Consider the following 25545-nt stretch of genomic DNA (forward strand, 5'->3'; position numbering starts at 1 on the left):
CCACTTTTAAGGCCTCATCCAAAAACCCTATTATTAAATACCATGATGCTATGCCTGGATCTCAAGAGAACTTGCAGTGGCCAGAGTGAGCTGTATGGAGACCCTGTGCCTCTACAGTCCTTGCTCTCCAAGGCACTCTAGCATACAGAAAGCAGGAGTCCTCTCCCACTAGCCCCAGAATCGCTCTCAGTGGCTGCAGGAGTTCCACAATGCACTGGGCTTGGGTACCAAAGTTCATCCACACACCATCAGAATTAACTTTTGAGGGTAATCCCTGTGGGGTTGTGGAGGCAGCAAAGGGCTGAAATTATAAAAGGGAAACATTTAGGTGGAATATCATGCTATGGATGAAGAGTCCAAAGCAGTGGAGAGAACTAATCCATGAAGAGAAAAAGTTATAAACAAGTTTTATTGGGATACAGAAAATAATTAGCGCCAGTGGATATAACAAATGAAAACAGTGTAAAATCAGGCCAGGGGATAAAATACTGATGAAAACTCAGTGTGTACTTCAGGAAGGGTGATGACAGAGTTCACCATCTGCAATGCATCTTCTATACCAATTCACTGCACTGGGACTCTCACATTGCTAAAGTGAAACATCTCAAATTCGCACACTGGGCTAATCAAAATCAACTTAAAAGTCTCAGATACATGCACCTCACTTTCTAGGTGAATGCTACAGACAAATCAGGACCCATTCTGCAGTTGGTTCTGAATGGACAGACTCCTGCAGGAAGACCCTGTGAGGTCAGTGGGTCTCTGCATAGGCACAGGGTCCACCAGCATGGATCTGATTGCAGGATCAGGGCCTAAGTATGTGCCAGGAACAGATTTTGATCGGGTTTCTGGGATCGGTCTCTGGAATTGGCTCCTTCTTAAAAAGTACATTTTGAAAAATGTTTCTGTTATTCACGAAAGTCCGTTCCCCTGCCTTTTTGGAAGCAATTAAATGGGGAATGAAGTTATCACACTTGAACATGAAAACAATCAATAAACAAGTCAATATTTTATCTACACCCAGAATGCTACCTGAGATCATTTAAAAATTCTGCAATGGAATCCAACATTAGGATATAGACAGCTAAAAATCAGTAATTCAGTCTCACTGCAACCATGATTTTGAAAATTTCTGATAGTGATCCCTCATTTTTTAACCCCAGGAGAATGGAGAGAGGCTGGAGAAAAAACAGATGTACCTACCAACTGTATTTAAAAATGTGAGTAAAAAGAAAAGAGAAACATCTAGCTACATGCTGTTCATCCTTATAATCCGCAGGAACTCCTGTTCATTCACTTCCCCATCTCCATCCACATCTGCTTCATCAATCATTTCCTGCAGGACAATAAGGATTCAGAGACCAGATTAGGTGGGCTCAGAGAAGATGGAATTCACCCGTTCACAGAGTTTCAGCACAAGGTCTATGCAGCACTCAACATAGGACTTAAATGGGACCTAAGCAGTGCATAGGTCTTGTGCTGGAGCTCTACAAAGGGACAAACTGCATCCAGAAGAAGCACATTAAAGCAGATTAGGGGAGAGGAATGGAAAGCAAACAGGGTTTTATTCAAGCAGCTTTCACATCCAAAGTATTCAAAGCACTTACCCTATTTCAAGCTATGTACTGGGTAATACAGTGTTGGGGAAGAAGTTCCTAAGGTATTGCAACAGTGTAAATCCAGAGCACTGCAACTCCGCTAAGCCACTGGTGAGGACACAGTAAAGTCAGAGTTTAAAACTGTAAGAAGTGGCTGCAATAGTGTATGTGTTACTGAATCCTTTCACATGTTGAACTCTGTGCTCACCCAGAAAAGGGCTGTAAATGTCAGATTAAGAAGGAAAAAAAAGATTGCCAGAGGGATTTTTCCTTATCCATTTTGTTATTAAGCACAGATTTCTTGTAATCATTTTATCAGCAAGACTCTCTATGGTCAGAAAATATACTACCGGTTCTGCTAATGTCCAGGCATGTTGGTCTAAATTCCTGGAGTTTGATCAACTGTAAAATTCCAACTGCTCTGTCTTTACAATGCATTACTGATGTGAGATGATTTTTATATAAATACATACAGTTGAGAAGCACTATCATGGTCTAAGTGGTGCAAAAAAGGAGAATCGCAAAGCCAAATGAGAGTAGCCATATACTACAAATGAAACAATGCTCTCATCGGATGAGATGTAACCATAACTGGCCATGATACATCACTTTGCATTGCCCCTTCATTGCATAGGAACTGAAAAAAGTGAATGACCTTTTGGGAAATGGGAGAGTTCCAGGAAAGACTCCTAAAGCAAATAGAAAGGTAAGAAAGGGATGTTCCAGTCTTGTCATCTATTAGGGGGATGATTATTGCTTATCAGCATTAAGTAACAAATAATTTGCCACAGCAGATCCTCTGTGTGTGAAATCCAATATCCTACCTCCCTCTCTGGCCAATATTTGATGTTTCAGATGAAGGCAGAAATCCCCTCTCCCCACTTGTAACCCACGCACCTCCTGGATGTGATATTCTGTCCCATTCTAGTGGCACCAAGATCACTTAGGCTTTGTCTACACCAGGCCTGCACAACTCGTAAAGCGGCAAGGGCCACATTACTCCAAAGAAAACAGCTGAGGGCCGAAATCCCCCGGCCCCGCGGAAACACACACACCCCTGGCCCAGCGGAAAGACTCCGCCTCAGCACCGCCCAGCCCTGCGGAAACAAACCCTCCTTTTCCAGTGCCGCCCCACCAAAACAGCTGTGGGCCAAAAAGGAAGGTTGGGGGTGGGGAGGTGATACTTGATTTTAAATCAACCAGGGGCTCCCAGCTGAAGAGCTGGCTGGGCGCCCTCAGGGTCAAATTAAAGGGCCCGGGGCTCCGGCGGCTGTGGGAACCCGGAGCTTTGTGGGGCTAGGGCAGGGATTTAAAGGGCCCAGAGCTCCTGCTGCTGAGGGCAGCCCAAGCCCTTTAAATCCCAGCCCCAGCACATCCGCTGGAGCTGCCGCCGGGATTCAAAGGGCTCTGGGCTGCCCGTGGTGGTGGGGAGCCCTGAGCCCTTTAAATCTCAGCCACGGCCGAGAATCTCTGCGGGGAGCCCTGAGCCCTTTGAATCCCGGCCACGGCTGAGATTTAAAGGACTCTGGGCTCCCCATGGCTGTGGGCAGCCCAGAGCCTTTGAATCCCGTCCACAGCTGGCAGGCAGGCAGCTCAGAGCGTGGCTGGGATTTAAAGAGCTCTGGGCTCCCAGCCGCTGCGGGCAGCTCAGAGCTTTTTGAATCCAGGCCACGGCTGAGATTTAAAGAGGTCTGAGCTCCTCGCCGCTGCGGGCAGCCCATAGCCCTATGAATCCCAGCCGCGGCTGAGATTTAAATGGCTCTGAGCTCCCCGCCGTTGCGGGCAGCCCAGAACCTTTTGAATCCTGGCTGCGGCTGAGATATAAAGGGCTCTGGGCTTCCCGCCCCTGCGGGCAGCTCAGAGCCTTTTGAATCCTGCTGCGGGCCGCACAGTGAGCCTCTGTGGCCATATGTTGTGCAGGCCTGGTCTACACTACATAGCTTTTAGCTAAAATTCGTACAGTTTCGCCGCTGTTTGTTGGCTCTCCTGCCAACAAAAAACTTCCACCCTCAAGGAGCAGTATTTGCGTTGTCAGCAGGAGAGTGCTCCTGCAGACAATGTGTTGTTCACACTTGCACTTGTCGTGGTAAAACTTTTGTCGTTCAATTGTCAGTGTAGACATAGCTAGAGAGAGAGAGAGGGAGATTAAGGCAGGGGTGGGCAAACTTTTGGGTCCGAAGGCCACATCTGGGTATAGAAATTGTATGGCGGGCCACGAATGCTCAAGATATTGGGGTTGGAGTGTGGGAGAGGATGAGGGCTCTGGCTGGGCATGCAGGTTCCAGCGTGGGGCCAGAAATGAAGAGTTCAGGGTGCAGGACGGGGCTGGGGTGGAGGAGGAATGCGGGGGTGAGGGCTCTGGTTGGGGTTGCAGGACTGAGGATGTGGGGTTTGGGGTGTAGGAGGGTGCTCAGAGCTGGGATTGAGGGGTTTGGAGCGTGGGAAGGAGATCAGGGCTGAGGCAAGGGGTTGGTGCACCGGGGGCGGGAAAGACAAGGGCTCTGGCTGGGGGTCCAGGCTCTGCAGTGGGGCTGGAGATGAAGATTTTGGGATGCAGGAGGGTGCTCAGGCTGGGATCGAAGGGTTTGGAGAGCAGGAGGGGGATTGAGGCTGGGGCAAGGGGTTGGGGTGCGAGGGGGGGATGGCTCAGGGGTGCAGGCTAAGGGTGGTGCTTACCTCAAGCAGCTCCCTGAAGCAGTGGCATGTCCTCCCTCCGGCTCCTATGCGGAGGCACGGCCAGGCAGCCCTGCTGCACACTGCCCTGTCCGCAGTCTCTGCCCCTGCAGTTCCCATTGGCCATGGTTCCCGGTCCATGGGAGCTACGGGAACAGCACTTGGGGCAGGGGCAGTGTGCAGAGTAGAGCCCCCTGGCAGCCCCTACGTGTAGGAGCTGGAGAAGGAACGCATGTCCCTGCTTCTGGGAGCCGCACGTAGCAACCCTCAACCCTGCTCCCCAACTGGAGCACTGGCAAGCCCCAGACCTCATTCCCCAGTGGAAGCTTGAGGGCTGGATTAAAATGGCTGGTGGGCTGATGCAGCCCACGGGCCATAGTTTGCCCACCACTGGATTAATGAGTCTTAGGGCGACCAGACAGCAAGTATGAAAAATCGGGATGGAGGTGGGGGGTAATAGGAGCCAATATAAGAAAAAGACCCAGAAATCAGGACTATCCCTATAAAATCAGGACATCTGGTCACCCTAATGAGTCTGCTCTACAGCCTTAGCTAATAGCCACATGGCTTTTAGCTCATGCAGTAGAGTAGGGGTCTCAAACTCAGTTTATCTTAGGGCCAGTTCCAGTCCTCAAATACTCCCAGCAGGCCAATAATGTCACTTAAGATGGTGCTCACACCACCTCCCAGCCCATTTCCCAACATTTTCCCTTACTCCCTTGGCTTCATATTGTCCTGGCTGACTCTGCCCAGTAACTAGTGATGCTGCCTCCATGGCTGACTCTGCCCAGCAACTAATGATGATACCTCTGCCCCATACCCCAGCCAATGGACGCTGCGGGGGGGCGGTGCCTACAGCAGACAGGCAGCTGCCTGGCTACATGGGTCTTTCTCCTTTGTTTCTCTGCCAGCAACAGCAGGAATAGGGAACTGCTTGCAGGGAGCAGAACTGCCCGAGGTGAATGACGGGTTGCCTAGTGCAACCCCTGGGAAGGTCCTAGGAGCAGCAGGCTGGAGCAACGTTGGGGGGAAGGGCATGTGAATCTGTCCTGCCCGCTCCTCTCCCGCACCGTGCCAGCAGCCATGAGGGCCAGATGAAAGAACTTTTTAAAAAGTTTACGCAGGTTGCAGTGGGGAGGTTCTTGGGTCACAGATGGCCCGCATAAGGGCCAGCTCTAGGTTTTTTGCCACCCCAAGCAAAATATGTTGGCTGCCCCCCACCCTAGCCCTGGGCTGTCACCCCCCTTCTCCCCCACCACCACCACCAGTGCCCTCCCCCACCCACACCCCCTGCCGCGGGCTCTCTCTTCCTCCCTCCACTCATACTCCCTGCTGCCCCACTGCTGGGCTCTCCCTGCCCCAGCCCTGGGCTCCCCCCCTACCAGTGTTGACTCCGCCCACTCCCCCCTCGTCTCCAGCCGATCCAGCACTGGAAGGGTTGAGGTAAGCGGCGGGGCTCCCGGGCCGCACCTCAGCCCAGGGTTCCTCCAGCCAGGGCTCCCACCTCCAGGACTGGCCGGGACCTGGGAGGGCAGAGCCGGGGGACCGTCCCGGCAGGGGGCTGAGGAGCCAGGGCAGGGTAGCCCCAGAGGAAGCGGAGCCCCGGAGAGCGGGACACGGGCCCCGCATAGCAGCACCCTGTCCTCAATGGCCCCACTGCTGCTGCTGCTTCTGACCAACCTGCTGCAGTCCCTGGGCAGCTCGGGCCGCTTCGCCCAGTCCCAGCTGCAGCACTGGGGGGCAGCTGCCCTGCGGCACCTGTAGGCAGCTCCGTGTGCCTTGCAGGGTGGCCCTCAGCCCGAGTGTCCCTGCTCGGAGCCTACCCAGCCCAGCCACAGGGTGCAGGCACTGCTCCCCCACGGCACGAACTGCAATGGTCCCAGGGCCCCCCCGCCACGCACGACAAACTGCTGCTGCTTCCAGGGCCATCTGTAGGCTTTTGCCACCCAAAGCAAAAAAAAAAAAAAGGCCGGAATGCTGCCCCTGAAAATGTGCTGCCCCAAGCACATGCTTGGTTTGCTGGTGCCTAGAGCCAGCCCTGGCCTGTGGGCCGGGACTTTGAGACCCCTGCAGTAGAGGCTCATGCACTAAGCTTCAGAGGCCCCAGGTTCAATCCCACCTGCTGACGACCGGGGTCTGTCGGTGTTATTAGTGGGGGCTCATCTGGGATTTGAACTGGGATGTCTCTGAAGCTCAGGACATGCTTCCTCAATTAGTAGAAGTATGTAACCCACACACCTCGTGGGTGTGGTGTTCTGTCCCATCTAGTGGCACTGAGACGACTTAGAGCAGTGGTCACCAACCCGTCGATCAGATTGACTGGTCAATCCTGGGGACTCTCCCAGTCAATCGCAATCTCTGGTGGTGTAGCAGGGCTGCTGCTAAGGCAGGCTGCCTGCCTTAGCCGCAGCCCCACGCTGCTCCTGGAAGCGGCCAGTATGCCCCCACAGCCCCGGGGGGTGGGGTGTGACAGGGGTCTCTGCGTGCTGCTATTCCTACCCTGCAAGCACCACCCTCACAGCTCCCATTGGCTGGGTATGGGGAACTGTGATCAATGGGAGCTTTAGGGGGGGTGCCTGCAGAGAGGGGCAGCACGCAGAGCCACATGACCCTCCTCCCAGGGGCCGCAGGGGCGTGTTGGCCCCTTCCAGGAGCAGTGTGTGACCAGGGCAGGCAGGGAGCCTGCCTTAGCCTCACTGTGATGCCGACTGGGAGCCGCTCGTGGTAAGTGCCATCCTGCGGGAGGCCACACCCCAATCTTCAGCCCTGACCCCCCTACCAGAGCCTGCACTCCCTCCTGCACTCCAAACACCCTCCTGCACCCCAATCCCCTGACCCCCCTCCCAGAGCACCCCAACCCCCCTGCCAAACCTCAATCCTCTGCCCCAGCCCAGTGAAAGTGAGAGAGAGTCGGGGAGAGCAAGCAATGGAGAGGGGGGATATGGAATGAGTGGGACAGGGCTTTGGGGAAGGGACGGGGCTTCAGGGAAGGGGTGGGATAGATCCTGGGTTGCCCTTAAATTCAAAAAATGATCTTTGGCATAAAAAGGTTGGAGACCACTGACTTAGAGAGCGAGAGATTAATGAGTCTGCTCTACAGCCTTAGCTAATAGCCATATAGCTTTTAGCTCACTCGGAAAGGCTCCTGCACTAAGCTCCAGAGGCCACAGGTTTGATCCTGCCCACCAATGACCGTGGTTTGTCAGCATTACACACCTACAAACTAGTAACAAGAACGTGCAACTAGGAAGGTAAAATGTTTCAGAACATTGCACAGTTCCTCTAATAGTTAAATTAATCTTTCATGAAACAAAGACTCATGTCAACATTGTGCAGAGACAAAGAGATGTAGATTACAAACCTGCAGCTCCTCATCTGTGAGGTTTTCCCCAATCTCACCGGCCACACGTTTGAGATTTTGGAAAGAGATTTTGCCAGTTCCATTGTCATCAAAGAGCTTGAAGGCTTTCAGAATGTCCTCTCTGGATTCTGGCTCAGACTTAACAAAGAAGCGCAGAACAATGATATGCAAAGTGAAGGTGATCCACCAGAATTCTAACATCCCTTCTCATGCACATTATTAAGAATCTAAGCTAAGAGGATATCTTGGATGGCACCTGGCCACTGCAGAGTTCACTTGTTGCCACTATTTTACATTTGTCATTCTCTTTTATTATTTAAGGAAAAGCCATGAACAAAGTTGCAAGAAGAGTCTGAGAGACCAGGACTGGACTATCCTAGTAGTGGTCCAAACTCAGACTGAGGTGGATTAGATCTACTCAGGGAAAGGGCAGGTGTCAGAGATGGCACAACAGGTAGGCTGAAGTGTTTCAGTGGGTCTTACATAAGGATTCTCTATGGATGTTAAATTGTTCCTGTTTGTTCATCACTTGTTTGTTCATGATTGTCTTTAGCAGCCAACCTGGCTTCCCCTCTCTCTCTCTTTCTAATATTATTGAATTCTAGTTAGTATTTTGAATTGGAAATACTGGACTCTCTTAGGTCCTAAGTGCTCTAAATTCCCATCAAAGCCCTTCATATTAAGGATGCCCAGGACTTTTGTGACTAACCCGATTCACATACCATTTTCTGAGTCATTGCATACAAAAAGGAATCGAAGTTGATCTTCCCTGACCCTTCCTTATCAACTTCTGATACAATCTTCTTCATCTCTTCTTTCTTAGGTTCATACCCAAGGGCCCTTATGGACACCTGCAAACATGGAAAACATGGAAAATAGGCTGGCAATGCAAACAGAAGCGAAGAGCGGGAGACAATTGAAACCACGTTGCACGCTATGAAAAAAAATGGGGATGGTGCTATTGCAAGTCAAATAATAAACGCTAGCAAAGCAACGGACCTGACACAAGAGGTGTCCCAGATGGCCTGCGCTGCATGTGGAGCAGTTATTCCGGACTAGACCCTGATGTCTTTGACCTTATACATTTGCTTCTTGGCATTCAGAGTTAAAGCATCCAGTTTACAATACCAATGAATGATACTATACTACAACAAGCCCTGAGTCTCTCTGCCAATTTTTGAAATTTCACAATACTCCCCCCCAACCGCCACCCCAGTTTAAAATGCTTTTCTCTCCTTTGCTTCTATGTGACAGTACCAGATACACACAGGGGAAACTGATTTACCAGACAGAGAAAACAGTGAAACTGACTATTCCCAAATTGTTGTCAGAAGCACTATGTAAACAAATTGGGGGGTGGAGAGGGTGGGAACAGAAGAAAATGTTTTTCCTTCTCTAATCTGTTCAATTACACTCACCTTAGGTGATTTATATAACAGAAGTAGGTCTCACATTTTCAGACAGAAATGTGACTTTTAAGTGGCCAGTGTCCTTTAAATAGTGTATGAAAGAGAGACAGAATTTAGTAATGGTGAAACATGCCAGATCAACAGCCCTGAAGACTGAATCTGTTTATCTGGAACATAGAAAGAGATACAGAATAGACTGCATCAATGCAGACTTCTGCGATCCTGCCTTTCCAATGTGCCTCAAACTTTCCCTGGAGGGACTACCGCTAAGAGGTCTGAGCATGTTCAGTCTGCAAGGTCCATTTAAACTGGCACCTCTGCTGAGATGCCGACAATATCAATTAATGCCACTTATGGTGTGGTTTTCTATTGTGACTGGGATACCAGGACTGAGACTCTACACAATTTATTTCACTCTATTGCCTTGGGTTGGATTTGAACCAGCAATCTGGAAGTGAAAAGCACTTCATCCCATTCCCAGGCCTTTGAAGCATCTAATCCCCTCAAACACCTACCAATTATAGATGGTTAGGGAAAATGTATTTCACCACTACAGGTTATATACACAGACGAAGAAAAATAATGTGTGTTTCATTTTTACTGCAGTATTACTCCTTAGTTGTAAAGAATCACATAAAGTATATTATGCATCAGTACCTGGTTTCTGGGAACCTCAGAATAAAGTTGGGGATTGGTCCTGCTTTGAGCAGTGGTTGGACTAGATGACCTCCTGAGGTCCCTTCCAATCCTGATATTCTATGATTCTAAGAAAGTTCCTGCTGTATAGACTATATTATCTTGGTGCAGCAAATGTGAATGCGAAAGAAGAGACCTTTAATTTGGATATGAAACAAAGTGGTTTGCATGACAGTGGAAGGAGATTTCTTAGGGTATGTCTACACTACGAAATTAGGTCGAATTTATAGAAGTTGATTTTTAGGAAGCAATCAGTCGATTGTGCATGTCCCCACTAAGCGCATTAAGTCGGCGGAGTGTGTCCACAGTACCATGGCTAGCGTCGACTTTCAGAGCGTTGCACTGTGGGTAGCTATCCCACAGTTCCTGCAGTCCACTGGAATTCTGGGTTGAGCTCCCAATGCCTGATGGAGAAAAAACGTTGTGGGTGGTTTGGGGTACATGTCGTCAGTCACCCCTCCCTCTGTGAAAGCAAAGGCAGACAATCGTTTCGTGCCTTTTTTCAGTGCAGACGCCACACTGCTTTCAGCAGACAGTGCAGTAGGATTGCTAACAGTCGTCATCCAACCACTGGTTCTGCTGCAGCTCTGTTCTCCTGGTGCCATGAATCGACCTTGCAGATTCTCTCATTGTTCTTTATAAATATCTATTCTCATGGCATCCCATCATCATCCGCCACTTCCGCTGCAACTCTGCTCTCCTGCTTATGTCTCCATAGCGAATTTCCATGTTGTCTGTCATGGGCTCCCAGGAACGTGTGTTCTTCCTCAAGAAATGTGTGCGGTGCTAACTGTCGTCCACCACTTCCACTGCAACTCTGCCCTCCTGCTTTCCTGGTGCCATGAATCCACCTCACAGGTCCTCTCGTCGTTCGGTATAAATATCTATTCTCGTGGCATCCATTGCCATCCACCACTTCTGCTGCAACTCTGCTCTCCTGCTCTCCCTCAGACGCCATACCATGGCAAGCATGGAGCCCACTCAGCTCCCTGCTGCTGTTGTGATGAGGACATGGACACAGACTTCTCTCAAAGCACAGGCCCTGGCAATTTGGACATCATGGTGGTAATGGAGCAGGTTCATGCCGTGGAACGCCGATTCTGGGCCTGGGAACCAAGCACAGACTGTTGGGACTGCATAGTGTTGCGTGTCTGGGATGATTCCTTTTGAATGCATAAGGGCACTTTCATGGAATTTTGTGACTTGCTTTCCTCTGCAAGCACAAGAATACCAAGATGAGAGCAGCCCTCACAGTTCACAAGCGAGTGGCAATAGCCCTCTGGAAGCCTGCAACGCCAGACAGCCACTAGTCAGTCAGGAATCAATTTGGAGTGGGCAAATCTACTGTGGGGGCTGCTGTGATCCAAGTAGCCAAAACAATCACTGAGCTGCTGCTATCAAGGGTAGTGACTCTGGGAAATGTGCAGCTCATAGTGGATGGCTTTGCTGCAATGGGATTCCCTAACTGTGGTGCGGTGATAGACAGAACGCGTATGCCTATCTTGGGACCAGACCACCTTGGCAGCCAGTACATAAATGGCAAGGAATACTTTTCAATGGTGCTGCAATGTCCATTTCAGTGCTAATCCCCTCATCAGAGAGGAGTACAGAAATGGATTTTAAAGAGCCCTTTAAGTCAACAAAAATGGCTTCGTCATGTGGACGGGTCCAGGGTTAAATCAATCTAATGCTGCTAAATTCAACCGAAACTCGTAGTGTAGACCAGGGCTTAGACTCTAATCCACAACCTCAAAACTGAGTTTCTGGATCCATGTCCATGATTTGTCTGGTGAGCTATGCCCCAAAGAGTGATGTTGGAGAAGAAAGGGGCAGCTGGCAGAGGAGCCAGTAGCAGTCAGGTGAGAAGAATGGAGCTGGAGGAAACCCTCTAGTACCCAAGCCTCTGAGTTTTCTAGAACACACAAGTTTTTAGCATTGAAAGCTACAGCACTAGATCTGTTTTACCATCTGCTGGTCTAGGCCTTTTTGCAACAAGCACACATTGTATTTGTGATTTCTTGCTTGCCTTCAAGTCCTTCACATCGACAGTACCAGTGCCATCGGTATCAAGCAAATCAAAGGCCTCTCGCAACTGCTGTTTCTGTTCTTCAGTGAGCACCAACTTGGGTGCCACCTTCTTCTTCCGGGTCGCTGCCCCTTCCATCACTTTCTTGGGGCTGGAAGCCTTGGAAACATTAGTAGAACAAGAGACCACGTGAATGACTAGCATAAGGGACCCAGCCTGCCTGCTGCACCCTGTCTCACAAAGGGCACCTCCCACAGTATGTCTACACTGCATTACCCGAGCTTGTGGACTCAGTGTTTCCAAGCCCACACTTGAGCATCCACACTGCACTGTAAACTAGGCTTAGAATTACTGGACATGGGTCTCACAGCCATGCTAATGCATCCATACTGCACTATGCAGACCTTATTACTCAGATCTGCCTCTTGAGTTGCATCCACTCTGCAAAATGGCAAGGCTTGGACCCAAGTGTCAGGGAGACTTTCGCCCTGACCTAGCTCCACTAGCAGGACCTAGGACCCAGGCCTAGACTGCTCACTTCTTCTTAGCGTATGCACAACATGCCTCAGGTGGCACGTGACCAGGATTCACCGAATTTGGTCCACTGGTTGGATCATTAGCTTCACTCCAGTTTAGGCTGGGTACTGATGGGGAGCACGAGGTGGATGCTGATCCAGGCTCCCCAGAGCACTCACTGACTACAGTGACCATACATCCTGTTTTGGCTAGCACAGTTCCCTTTTTAAGCCCTGTCCCAGACATTCTTATTTTTTTTGGCAAAACTGGGCATTTGTCCCGTTTGCTCTTGCCAAGTGATGATCAGTTGGAAAGAGCGAACAGGACAAATGCCAATTTTTGCCCCCCTACTGAGGTGTGGAAAAACATTCAGGGGAGAAGTGAGCGGCAACGCCAGCCCGGCACAGTGGAGCTTGAGTGAGCAGCGATGACAGACATCTCAGGCCAGCCCCACATGGGTGCATGGGAACCCCCTAAGGCCAGCCCGGAGGGGGACAACCCTAAATACCACATAGTGTCTTGATTTCCCTTTAGGAAATATAGTCACCCTCATCCTATGACTGACCCAAGTCAGACCGATGTGTGTGTGGAGGGCAGGGGGCTGGGGCTCCAACCAGTACCAGATTTACCATGGCACCACTGGCACCATGGCGCTGGGCCCACAGTCCAAAGGGGCTCTGGCCTGGGCTGCTCTTCTCACCCTCCCCCCCACACTTCTCCTGTGGGGGCAGAAGCTTGATGCTGCCTGCTCCTGCTCCAGCAGGGCAGGCTCTGCCGGCAGCCAAGCTCCTCCCCCACCTCTTCCCCGGAGGGTGCTCCCCTCCCCCTCTCCCTGCCATGGATCAGCTGTTTGCCAGAAGGAGGGAGGGGGAAGAATGGAGCCTCAGCACCCTCGCTGCTCCAGGGAGGAGAAGGGGTGGGGGCAGGGCCTTCAGGAAGGGGCTGGAATTGGGGCATACCTCCTTCAGCCCCCTGCCGTGAGCACCCCCATTACCCCAGCCCACTGTCCACCCTGACTCCTGCATGCCCAACACATACCCCTAGCCCCTGCACCTCCCTCACACAATCCCAGCCCCCTGCTCTGTCCCCCACGCCCCTCACACACACCCAGCCCCCTGCTCTGACCCCTGCACCCCCTCACACGTCCCCAGCCCTGACCTGACCCCTGAATCCCCCCACACACCTCCCCCGCCCCCTGCCCTGACTCCTGCACCCCCTCACACCTCCCCAGCCCTGACTCCTACACCCCCCACATCCCCATCCCCACCCTGAGAACTAAACAGGAGCTCCTGCACACACACACCCCATTTCCACCTGCACCCCTCGCACCAAACGGAGCTGCCCCAGGTAAGCGCTCCACACCCCAACCTCCTGCCCCAACCCTGAGCCCCCTACCTCACCCTAGCTCCTGGTCAGACCCCACACCCCAACTTATTTTGCATTTTTTTAATAAAGCACTCTTATCCAAAGTGCTTTACAGTAGTAGTATTTGGAAAGATCATTAAGTGGTCTGTCGAGACCCTCCGTGATTTTCAAGTGGTCTGTGGAAAAATAAGTTAAACTCAAGAACAATCAAGGTACCTCACTTTATTTTCATTTACTTGCTATTACTGATAGGAGGAGGAAGAAGAAAAAAAGGAAGAAAAAACAGGGGCCAGAGAAGATGAGAGAATGTTCTTTTTCTCCTTCCACTAGGGTTGCGAACTTTCCAATGGCAAAAAACTGAACACTGCTGCCCGACTCCCAGACCTGCCCCTGCCCTTCCCCAAGACCCCACCCTGCTCGCTCCATCCCCCTCCCTCCGTCGCTCACTCTCCGCCACCCCCATTCACTTTCACCAGGCTGGGGCCAGAGGTTGGGGCGTGGGAGGTATGAGCTCTGGGTTCGGGATGTGGGCTTTGGGTGGGGCCAGAAATTAGGGGTTCAGGGTGCAGGAGAGGGCTCCAGGTTGGGGGGGATTGGGGTGTGGGAGGAGGTGAGGGCTCTGGCTGGGGGTGCAGGCTCTGGGATGGGGCTGAGAGGTTTGGGGTGCAGGAGAGGGCTCTGGGTTGAGGTAGGGGGCTGGGGAGGGGGTACAGGCTCCAGCTGGGGGTATGGGCTATGAATTGGGAATGGGGATGAGGGATTTGGGGTGCAGGAGGAGACTCAGGGCTGGGACAGGGGGTTAGGGTGCCAAGTCCCAGTGGCACTTATCACAGCTCCCAGGAAATGGCCACAAGGTCCCTGAAGCCCCTAGGCACATGGGTGGCCTTGGAGGTTCCGCGCGCTGCCCTCGCACCTGCAGACACCGTCCCCACAGCTCCCATTGGTCATGGTTCCTGGCCAATGGAAGCTGTGGAGCCAGCACTAAGGGTGGGGGCAGCGCGCGGAGCCTTCCTGGCCACCAGGGCTGGCTTTAGGACAGGCGAGGCCTGATTCGAAAGAGCTGCCACCGAAATGCTGCCAAAGATGGCGGCAATTCAGTGGCAGCTCAATCAGTTGCCGCTGTTTCTGCGGCACTTTGGCGGAGGGTGCAGGGCCCGATTCCCGGGAAATCACTCTAAAGCCAGCCCCGCCCTGCTGGCCACCCGCGTGTCTAGGGGCCGCAGGGACCTGGCAGCCACTTCTGGGAGTCACAGGGAGCTAAAGCAGACTCCCTGCCTGCCCTAGCCCCGGGCTCCCATTGCAGCACCGACTGGACTTTTAACGGCCAAGATCCCTTTACGACCAGGTGTTCCGGTCAACAACTGGACACCTGGCAACCCTATCTTCCGCTGCGGCCTGGCTGGGGGAGCTCTTCCTCGCCACCACGGCCCAGCTTCTGCAGCTACGGGCAGCGCAGCAGTGAGGAGCAAGTGGGGATGGGGCCATGGGGGAAGGGGCGGAGCAGGGCGGGCAGAATGGGACGGGCTGTGGGGGAAGGGGTTGAACAGGGCAAGGCTGTGGGTGGAATGGGGCGGAGCGCGGGGCCAGCCTTACGTCGCGTTGCTCCCCAGACTTGCTCCGGCCCAGGGCCCCAGGAGACCTTACTCCGCCTCTGGACACGCTCACCGAGCCGTGTGGACGCAGCGCAGGGACCGGGGAGAGGGTCCCGTATCTCCCCAGCGCTACTCACCATCCCGCCCGCTCGCGGCAGGCGCAGCAGGCCGACAACAATCCCACCCCACCCCATTGGCTAATCCGGTTCCTGCCGGTACTATGGCAACGGGAGGCGGAGCCCAGTCTGCGTAGCGATTGGCTGACGCACGGAGTGGGCGGGGCGCCTGAAGCAGCGCTGAGTGGCCGAAGCGGCGGTGACGCACCCTAGGGAAGCCCTTGGGGGTCCCGAGGAGAATCTAGCGGCCGGGAGCGCGCGTCCACCTGGAGGCGAGGTGCTCCCTGTGCCTGCACAGCTCATCTGGGACAGCACTGCCGTGCTCCGGGGCAGTCTTCTCCCCCGCCCCCCATCCCCTGGGGCTGCGAACGGGGCGCTCCGCGGGCAGCCTAGCCCGGTTCTCTCTGTGGGTTTCGGTGTTTGAGTTGTTTCCATCAGGGCATGGAGAGAAGCTCAGATACAAGAAGGTAAATGAAATAAACGGAAGCCTCCTTCATTGCAGCAGCAATCCTACTGCTGCATTCCGTGGGCATGTAGGCGGAAGGACAGCCACCCAGGGAAGCTGCACTCTCTCCCCTCCGCTGCCGCGCGAGAAGCGTCTTTCCTGCATGTGGCCCCTGCCACCACCACCCTTTTAACAGATGGCTCTCCAGAGAGGCCAGGGGACTCATTCCAGACAGGCGAGTACCCAGAGCAGTGTCTGACAGTCACCCTGCCTAGTGATTCCAGAGAAAACAAGCTGAGGACTAATTAGAAGGATAAACTGTGCCTCTCCGTGGCTGCCTTCGTGATGGGCCTGCTCCCAGCTTTTTGTGTGAGTACTGATTTCCCCTACACTGAGATTTGATGGAAATAAAGTTTACTGGAGGACTACAGCAATATGCACAGGAAACCTCTGTGGGAAATACATTCCTGTCATGTAACCGCTATCCAAAGCTCTGTATTGTTTTTTCTTTAAAGAGGTGGGGTAGAGTGGCCATGTTTAAACTTGAATTTAAACCAGCTGTGTTTTAGTTTTTAGGTATGTTCATGCATCCTGTGCTGTGTCAACACTTCATGTGACTAGGCAGCATAGCAAGATGTACTGGAATCATACCATTTGTGTGCTTCAGAGATTGTGCTGCTTTTCTAACAGTGCAGCTGGTGGAGAGAGTCCAACGTTAACCTTTAGAAACTCAGTATACTGCATTACTTGTATTGAACAGCAGAGAAGATGGAATTTCGTTAAGTGTTGCAGTCTTGTATGGGGAATGTGAATAGAAATTACAGGATAGAGGATGTATGGGGCAAATTCTGCACTGATTTACACCCTCTGCAGCAGTGGGCTTGGTCAAAGTACACACCTGGCCACTGGTACCTGCTTCCTCTCAAGATTTATCTGTATGATCATGCCATTTAATAATGGGATGAGGCCTTAAAAACTGAAGTCCTGCCTACGCTGCATGGACATTTGAAATCCCATAGCACTTTCTGTAAGAGTAGATGCATTTCTGAAGAAGAGAGAGGGAAGGCTGAGGGTCAGCAGTACAGATGGTGAATGCAGAAGCATTAAATACTGGATGATCAAATCTTTTTCATGTGTAACTTATTTACATAAGTCTCCTTATGTAATTTATAAGTAATTCCCACATTTAACTGAAAGTGGGTTTATTTTTTAAGCACTCATGTAATTAGGCTCTTTTGCCACTTGATAGCACCAGAATGTTATTTTCCTACTTATTCAGGCAACACACACACACTGCTCCAATCTCATACAGGAAGATTTCTTTAAATGAGGGATTTTTTAAATCAAATTAAACTTTAAAATGAACCCAATCATTTCAGTATGCCTTGTATTATATTTTTATATTAACTTTAGTTCCACATTGTCCCCTCTTGGCAGTATGGAAGCTAACAGTTTAGCAGCTGCTTAGGGAAAAGTTGATTATACAGACTCCTGTGGAAGGTGTGGGGACAGGGTAGGCTTGGGCAGTCAAGAAGCTGTTCAAGCTTTTGGCAGGATGGGAATGAATCTCCCCTTTGTGGATGTGGTGGAGGCAACTTTATTTGGGAGAAGGGAGACTGGGGTTTCCATGCTGAGATTAGGCCTGAGGCCCACCAGTGTCTTCCAGCTAGGGTTACTAAAGGACTCCCTGAGCTGGGGTTAGGGTTACTAATGGTTGGGGTTCCTGGGCTAGAGTTTATAGTTACTAAGGGTTGGCCTCCTGTGGCTAAAGTTAGCATTACTAAGGGTAGGGATTCCCAGGGTAAGATTAGACCTGTGGCCACTGGGGAGCCTCAATGCAGGGTTAGGGTTGCTAAAAAGAATCCACCTTAGATTAAGGCAACACAGGGGGTTGCTAGATCTGCCTGGGCTAGGAATACTAAGGATAGGGGTCCCCAGGGTATACATAAACTTTGAGCTGATAGGGATCCTTGGATTAGAGTTTTGGTGACTAAGGGTAGCAGTCGAGTTACTAAGGGTGGGATTCCTGGGATTGAGTTAGGCCTGAGGCTCATTAGTAACCCTAGCTGGGGTACCCTAAAGGAAGGTCTCTCCAGCCTAAGATTAGGCTTGCACAAGGGATGGGGCTAGCAGATCGGTGGTCATCTCCTGAAGTAGCTTGTGCTGGGGGTTGGGGGGGGCAAGGTTAGAAGGCTGGCTCAGTTTCTGTGGAGCAGTGGGGGTGGGGCTAGCATGCAGTTCCTGAGAGGGGTTTTGTTTGGCATTGGAGTAAGTTGGTTGATGGGTGACACGAGGCAGTTTGCACAAAGGGGGCAGCTCCTGAGTTGGCTGGCTCTGGGTGGTAGACTTGGTGTTGGCAGGCAGCTCCTGAGGTGCAGTGGGACGTTAAGGGGTTGGCAGGCTGCAGCTGATGTGACTTGCGCTAGGGGCCTCAGGATACTAGGGATTCCTCGCTTAAAATTGAGGTTCTAAGGATAGGAATCTCCAGTCTAGAATTACATCTGTGGCAGCAGAGATCCTCAAGATAGGGTCAGGGTTACTAATGGTAGTCCTCTCTAGGCCAGGGTCATCCCTGGCAACAGTACAGCTCCCTCAGTTAGAGTTAGGGCTCAGGTTAGGGTTACCAAGGGTAAGGGTTCCTAGGCTGTGGCCAGTAGGGTGTTTGGTGCTATGGTTAGGTTTACTAAGGGTAGGACACCCTGGACTAGAGTTAGAGTTACTTAGCATAGGCCCCTAGGAGCTAGATTTAGGCCTCAGGCCAGTAGGGCTTCCTCAATTAGTATTACAGTGATTAAGGCCAGGGATCCCCAGGCTAAGAGTAGAACTATAGCCAGTAGTGACACTCCAGCTAGGGTTAGGGTTACTAGGCCTCTCTAGAGTAGGGTTACACCTGGGGTCTGTATGATTCCCCAGACTAGGGTTAGCCTTACCAAGAGTAGTGCTTAGGGTTACCAAGTGTAGGGATCCCTGGTCTATGAGTAGGTCTGGGCCTCATAGAGCTCCCAGCTCTAGAGTTAGGGTTATTAAGGATAGGGCTCCACAGGCTAAGATTAGGCCTGTGGCCAGGAGGGATCCTCAGGCTAAGGTTAGTGTTACTAAGGGCAGGCCTCTGTGGGCTATGCCTGAGGTCACTAAGCTTCCCTGGGCTAGGGTTAACATTACCAAGGGTAAAGGTTCCCATCTTATGTTTAGATTTTGAGCCTGAAGAGATCCCTGGGCCAGAGTTAGGGTGACAAAGGGTATGGGTCTCTGGGCTAGGGTTAGGCCTCAGGTCAGTAGGGCTTCCCACCCTAGGGTTTGGGTAACTATGGGTAAAATTCCTGGGGATAGGACGGGGTTTATTATTGGTAGGGGTCCTTGTGCTAGGGTTAGGCCTGGAGCCAGCTGGGCTCCCCAAGTTAGGATTACAGTTACTAAGGGTAGGGGCCCTACAGTAGGGCTCCCTGGGTTAGGGTTATGGTTATTAAGAATATGCATCGGGTCAGTAGGGATTCCCAACCTAGGGTTAGGCTTACTAAAGGTTGGGCTCTGCAGGATGTGTTTAGATCTGGGGCCAGTAGGGCTTCCCAGGCTAGTGTTAGAGACCCAAGGGTAGGGATTCTTAGGCTAGGATTAGGCCTGTGGCCAGTAGAGTTTCCCAGGCTAGGATTAAACTTGGGGCCAGTAGGGATTCTCAGTCTCCAGTAACCTTCACTCTAGGAGTAGGTCTCTCTGGGCTCGGGCTATGCTTGGGGTCGCTAGAGCTTACCAGACTAGGGTTAAGATGACTAAGGGAAGAGATCCCCAGTCTAGGATTAGTCTTGTGGCCAGTAAAATCCTCAAGGTAGGGATTGTGTTACTAATGGTAGGCCTCTCTAGGCTAGAGTTACACCTGGGGTCAGTAGGGTTCTGCAACCTAGAGTTAGGGATACTAAGGGTAGGTGTCTGTGGGCTAGGTTTAGGCCTGGGACTATAGCAGCTTCCTGGGCTAGGTTTAAGATTCCTAATTGTAGCAATTCCCTAATAAATTAAGACTTTATATAAGCTTGTGCAGGAGAGGGTGAGGGCAGTACAAGATGCACATTTTGGGGGAAGTCTGGGAGTATACAGGGGGTCACCCTGTAGAATAATTCATGCAAGTAAAAACCTGGGTGTGACTGGCAGGTCACAAGTGCGCACAGATATAGCTGGGAGTGCTAGGTGCTGGAAGCTGCTTGTGAGCCATCCGGACTGGAGGCTACAGCAGCAAAGCAGTATAAAAGGCACCCCAGCTAAGAGGGGTGGGGTGACACAGCTATTCATCAGTCTAGATTGTACCCTGGGTATGTCACAAGGGGTTGCTGGGAGCAGCAGAGGGTGCAGGATGGGATAGCTATACTGTATTATGGATGGTATGAGGGGATTGGGAATCGGCATGGCTATACTATATAATGAGCGTTAGGGACAGGAGAGAACAAGGGATCAGGACCAGGCTGACTATATTGCATTATGGATGCTATGGGGAAGAAGACAGGGACAGTGTGGCTATACTGTATAATGGGTGCTGGGAGTGGCAGACTGTAGGGGCTAGGGTTGCTATACTGTATAATAGACACTAGGGTGCTGCAGAGAATGAGGGATTGGACAATTATACTGCACAATGGACAGTAGGGGGAAGCAGAGGACAAAGGCAGGGTAGCTGTGCTGCATAATGCATGCTAGGGGGCAACCAAGGGTGAAGAATAGATGCTGTATAGGCAGCAGAGGGCAAGAGATCAGAGGATGGAGCAGCTATGGGTGCTAGGGGCTGGCAGAGGATGAGCGACTAGGATGGCTATACTGTATAGTGGGTGCTAGGGAGCAGCAGAGGGTGAGTGTAAATGGGTTTACTCACCACCAGGGACATCTCCTCGTGACTGGATCTAAGAATCCACTCTCATAGAATCTATTGCCCCTTCCATCATTTGCTTGCCCTCGCTTGCTCTCCAGGATTCACTTTGCTGTCCCTTTGCAACAAACTACCTATAACCTGTCTCAGGCAGTCTTCAGAGCAACTTCCACATCTGTAAAACTTTCCCAGTGGCCGGTATGGGGACCTCAGCCTTCCCACTACTCCAGGTTCCAGCCCAGGGACACTATGCAGCCATAGTTTGCTCAAGCTCTTGCTGTTTCCCTTGGCCCTTTCATACCTCTCTTCCCAGTAGACTAGAGTAGCTATAAGCCTCCACACTGCAGCCTCTTCGGCTCTCATTTCCTGCTTTGATACACGCCCCTACTTACTCCTTCCCAGATGGGCTCTATCTTCAATTATTGCTTGTCAGTCAAGCCTAAATCTTCCTCTAGGTGTAGCCTACCAGGTTAATTAGTCCCTGGTGAGCCCTGTTAACCCCTTCAGGGCTGGTGTGTGGTGAACACCCCATCACTTACTCTCCCCGGCAAGACTGTAGCCCTCAGGGGCATGGATGACTCCTACCTTGCATTTGCCAGAGCTGAGCCTGAAGGTCATCTCACTCCTGCTCTAATTCCCTCACCAAGAGCAATGGTTCTCTTCCATGGTGTTCATGTACTTTTGCCAGCATGGTTGTGAGGCCTGGCTTCCCACTACAGTGTGGATGCTCAAGCTTGGGCTTGGAACTATGAGTCCACAAGCTGGAGTCCCTCAGATCTGGGCTTAGTGTGCAGTATAGATATACATAGAGGGTAAGCCCCCAGGCACCTTCCAGCTCCTTACAAAACAGCTGTTCTACATACCCTGTGGTTCTGGTCCCATTGCCAACAAAAGAGCCAAGAGGCAAGGCCCTCTTGACTAGTAGCAGCCTGACTTTAACGACAAGCAGAGCTCTCAAGTGTACTACATTTCAGCTGAAGCAGGCTCCCATGTTAGAGGACAAGGAGACACCCTCATGGAAATGCCCTTTGTCTTGGGGAAGGTTCACTGGGTCCACACAGTCACAGCTCAACTGTTCCACTTCCCAGAGCTTGTTACTCAGCAACAACCTCATACATCTCCCATATGTGGCAATCAAATATCAGCCACCTCATTTTACAAATCAGGTAACTGAGAAATTGAACAAGTTCATTTCTAGCAGACTAAGAATAGAGTTGAACCCGTTTGCTTCCACACTGCCCCTCACACAGAATCAGAATATGCTGCCTGTAACTCCTGCTCTTACCACTACATCACACTCCTCCCCCTCCCAAAGCTGAGAGTACAGGCCAAAATGTCTTACTCCTATTCCTGCTTAAACGACAAGTCCACAGCCGTCTCAGACAGCTGAGAATTAAACAGAGTCCTTAGTCCAAAGAGTGGGGGGGATGAGAGAGAGAGAGACAGACTTCCCCCTGTAGTGGGGTGGGGTGTGTGTGCGTGTGTCTTTCTTTCTCCTCTAGTGGCTGTTCCACAAAGAAGGTTACTTTTATCTCAAGTAGTAACAGTCTTGCTAAGAATATAGAAGTGCAGTGTTCAAATGGTGCTGAGGAGCTGGGATGGTGCCTAGTGGTGACTCATGGTAAAACTCCTGTTTTAAAAAGGAGTTTGTATGAATTAAAGAGAGAGTGTCCTTAAACATTTTATACTCTGTAGATTATAGCACAGTGAACAAACACAAGTGTTCCCAATGTCAGACATTTTTCATATGTTCCCGTGCCTTCTGTCACACGTTGGCAAGTCAGAAGATTGAGAAGTATGATAGCAAAGCCTTTAATAAAATGAGGCCACTTTTCTTGAGCACAGCTCCAGTCAGCTACAGTTCCATTGTTAAAAATGGGATCTGGTGGCCATCTTTACTAGGGGCACTGTCCTTCTGTCTCCCCTCACTTTCCTCCCCCGGAAGTAGTAACCACCATTACTGGCTGCCTCAATCCCACTGTAAATTATGGAAAATGACACCTATTCTGAGTAAAGGAAAATATGACTATAATGGACTATAAGGAAAATAGAAAAAAATGTTACCTTTTATTCCAGTCTAATTACTATAAATATACATTTGAGGATAATTGGCAATGAGTTTTAATTAGATGGAAATTGTGAATGACACAAACCCGCCATGTGTTAGCAAAAGGGTTATGAAAAAAGGGCAGAGGCCGAAAAACATCTCAAAGTTTCAATTTTAATTATTATTAATTTGTAATTAACTCAAACAGATGTAGTTGAAAATGCTCAGAAAATTCAGTCTTTACCCACATTTCATGAGCTGTAAATTTGGGGGAGATACATTGCATTCTCCATACAAAACAAAGACGTTGAAATCTTGCTTCAAATGAAAAACTGCATCTAATCTTAACACAGAGGTGCTACTAATATTTTATAATGGCATAAAGTTACTATTTTTAGTTTGCATATTTATTTATTTATTTTGACTTAAAAGAAAATTCAGCCAAAAGAGCTCCCATCCAAAGCTCTGGAGATGCTTACCACACATTTACAAACATAATAACCTGGGAGTTACAAAGCACCATCCAGAGCAGCACCACTTCTCCTTCCCGACCTTGTCTAACCCCCAGCCCCCCATCTTGTGTGGCCTGTCGAGCTGAAAATCCCAGTGCACTTTCCTCCTAGACAAGCCTGGCTTTAGCTGCCTCTGCTTACCCTCGTACCCATCCCATCCAATGAGCTTTCCAACATGACTTGAAAGGTCAACAGGTTGGGACTACTGGGGACCTTGTCAGTGAGTGTTCTGAAGGAAAGGGTCCCTAGCAGAGAGTGCGCTCCTTTTATAAGGGTTCAGCCCAAGGGCCTCAGCTAGTGGCAGCACAGCATGGGCAGCGATGCCTTTCAGGTAGGCAGCTCCAAGCAGGTCAGGGCTTTATAGGCCAAAACCAACACCTTAAACTCCACCCAGAAACCACCGGGCAGATCCTGGAGCGCAGGAAACGTGAGCTGCCACTAGATGCACTGCTTACGTTAGCAAGCAGGCGCCACATTCTGCACCAGCTTAGGTTTCTTGATAGATGAAAATGCAGCCCCAGGGCTTTTTAGGCTTGCTACCAGCAACAGGCACACACTGCCATCATGCCTCACAGACACACAAACTGTGCTTTTCCTGCCATTGCACACACACTGCATTCTGAACACACACACACACGCACAGAGCTTTGTGGTATGCTAACTCTCCAGCAGACTTTAACAAACAAGAATTTTACAGAAGACCCTTTAAATAACTCTACGTGTTCTGTACGTTCTTGCTAATCATTGGCGAGGCCAGGCAGGAATTCAGTGTAATGTATCCTTAGGTCTTGTCTACACTGGCAAAAATCAGAATGTAATTCCCCGGGGCAGCAGCAGCAAGTACTAATGTAGACAGGGCTCCTAAATGTTTAGCATTATCTGGTCTAGCTCTGCTATATGGCAGTGAAACATCTGTGCAGTTTATACTAGTGCCTCCCACCTGGGGAACTGCACTGATATGAATTAGAAGGCTGATAACTGCGAATGGAGAAGTCCCCTCAGAGATTTGCTTCCCAAGAGGTCCCCACTCTTTCCTGGGTGACCAAGTCTCTCTTTTTGTGGTGGACAAGTTGCCCCGTTTGGTACGTATTAAAGGTGAGGGGGGAGCTTGAGCTGCCCTGGGTCTGCCTATTCTCAATATGCAGGTTTAGGAATGAGACGTGGCTGTACAGATGCGAGGAAACCTGATTGCTTGCCAGCGTGCAGTTTTGGCTGGCCAGTAGGGAGCGAGGATGCTTCTCTGTAGATGTATCACTGTCTGTGCTTCTAGGAGAAAAGAGAAACCGTGGGTGACCTTTCAAACCACTCTGACCTTCAAGCAAGTTTCAGAAAGGCTGTCGGGAGTGGCTCCAAGCAGTGGGCTGTCTCCTCCCACTGGGCAGGCTCAGTCAGATGGCACAGCTCGTATGGGGCACTGGCAAAGCTTGCTACTACCCCTTACTGGCTAGCCTGCTTGACTGCTTTTATCTTTGCTGTTCTGGTGCCGGTCAGCACTTTTTGGAGCACTGAACTTTCCCACTCCATCCCACTGTGATCCAGGGGTCGGGCTCACCCACCAAGCACCCTCACTTTAACCAGGAAGGCGGCAGCGATGACTACAGACAAATGCACCCAAAGACATATGTACACACAAACACAGAGCCAGATGCGCGCATGCAGTGCTGACACACATGCGTACACACACAGACACAGATAGAAGCAGACACAGGCCTAGGCAAACACACAGGCCTCGCTGCGTGCATACTGCAAGGAGAATAGCTTGTATAGGCATACAGACTTTATATAAAATACACACATATTTAAAATGTATTTCATCTTGATGAGCTATACTTGTTTCTGTCACTATATAGATTTCAGATGACAAGCTGTTTCACCTAGAGACCAGTTCCAAAATAGACACTTTCCTGTAATTGCCGTGTTTGCAAGAAGAATCAGAGCATTTGTCTGTTTTTTAGAATAACAGAGAAGAAACTGTAGATGACTAAATTTATCTTAAGTATGAATTCATTTTAATTTTGCTGATGAATTAATTTATTGTTCAGTGATTGGTTCTGCTGCTAGGTTTTCCTGTTAGTTATTTTTGTATATTGAACTTTCACTCAATAAAACCAAAGGTTCTCTCACCTGTCTGAATTTTCAGCATTTCTGGAGGGTCAGAGACCAACCCTCTGGGTGGTCTCTGTGATAAGCAACCACCAGATATTTTTTAGATTGCTGGCTAAGTTGGACTTTTCCAATTGATGCTCGCTAATGCTGTCCTAATTCAAACTTGACTAAACCAGCTCACATGGTGTCAAACTGGGCCTTGCTTCTGGTTTGTCTGAAGACTAGAAGGAGAGGTAC

The 25545-nt window shown here is 50.5% G+C and overlaps 2 protein-coding genes and 1 long non-coding RNA gene across 7 annotated transcripts in view; 1 reads left to right on the plus strand and 2 right to left on the minus strand.

The window, feature by feature from the left end:
• Positions 1-398: 398 nt before the first annotated feature.
• LOC127056498 (uncharacterized) lies at positions 399-12036 on the minus strand. The gene is made up of 4 exons (XM_050964405.1): positions 11764-12036; positions 8355-8483; positions 7633-7770; positions 399-1336 (listed from the first exon to the last, which is right to left on the minus strand). The coding sequence occupies exons 1-4, from the start codon at positions 12034-12036 to the stop codon at positions 1250-1252; spliced, it is 627 nt and encodes a 208-aa protein (XP_050820362.1). The 3' UTR covers positions 399-1249.
• A 3580-nt stretch (positions 12037-15616) lies between these two features.
• Positions 15617-17170, plus strand: LOC127056499 (uncharacterized). Its single transcript, XR_007775827.1, has 2 exons — positions 15617-16166; positions 16374-17170. It is a non-coding gene; the product is annotated as an uncharacterized LOC127056499 (long non-coding RNA).
• Positions 17171-22773: 5603 nt separating this feature from the next.
• The window catches only part of ARHGAP36 (Rho GTPase activating protein 36), a 70863-nt gene continuing 68091 nt past the window's right edge, over positions 22774-25545 (minus strand). For 4 of the 5 annotated variants that reach the window (XM_050964345.1, XM_050964343.1, XM_050964347.1 and 1 more), the window contains exon 11: positions 22775-24468. In XM_050964345.1, coding sequence (XP_050820302.1) covers positions 24201-24468 — 268 coding nt within the window. In that variant the 3' untranslated portion in view covers positions 22775-24200. Of the gene's footprint in view, positions 24469-25545 lie in introns of all 5 variants that reach the window. The other variant, XM_050964346.1, reaches the window with a different exon arrangement.

The sequence above is a fragment of the Gopherus flavomarginatus genome, chromosome 8 (assembly GCF_025201925.1).
Source record: "Gopherus flavomarginatus isolate rGopFla2 chromosome 8, rGopFla2.mat.asm, whole genome shotgun sequence".
Classification (NCBI taxonomy): Eukaryota; Metazoa; Chordata; order Testudines; family Testudinidae; genus Gopherus; species Gopherus flavomarginatus.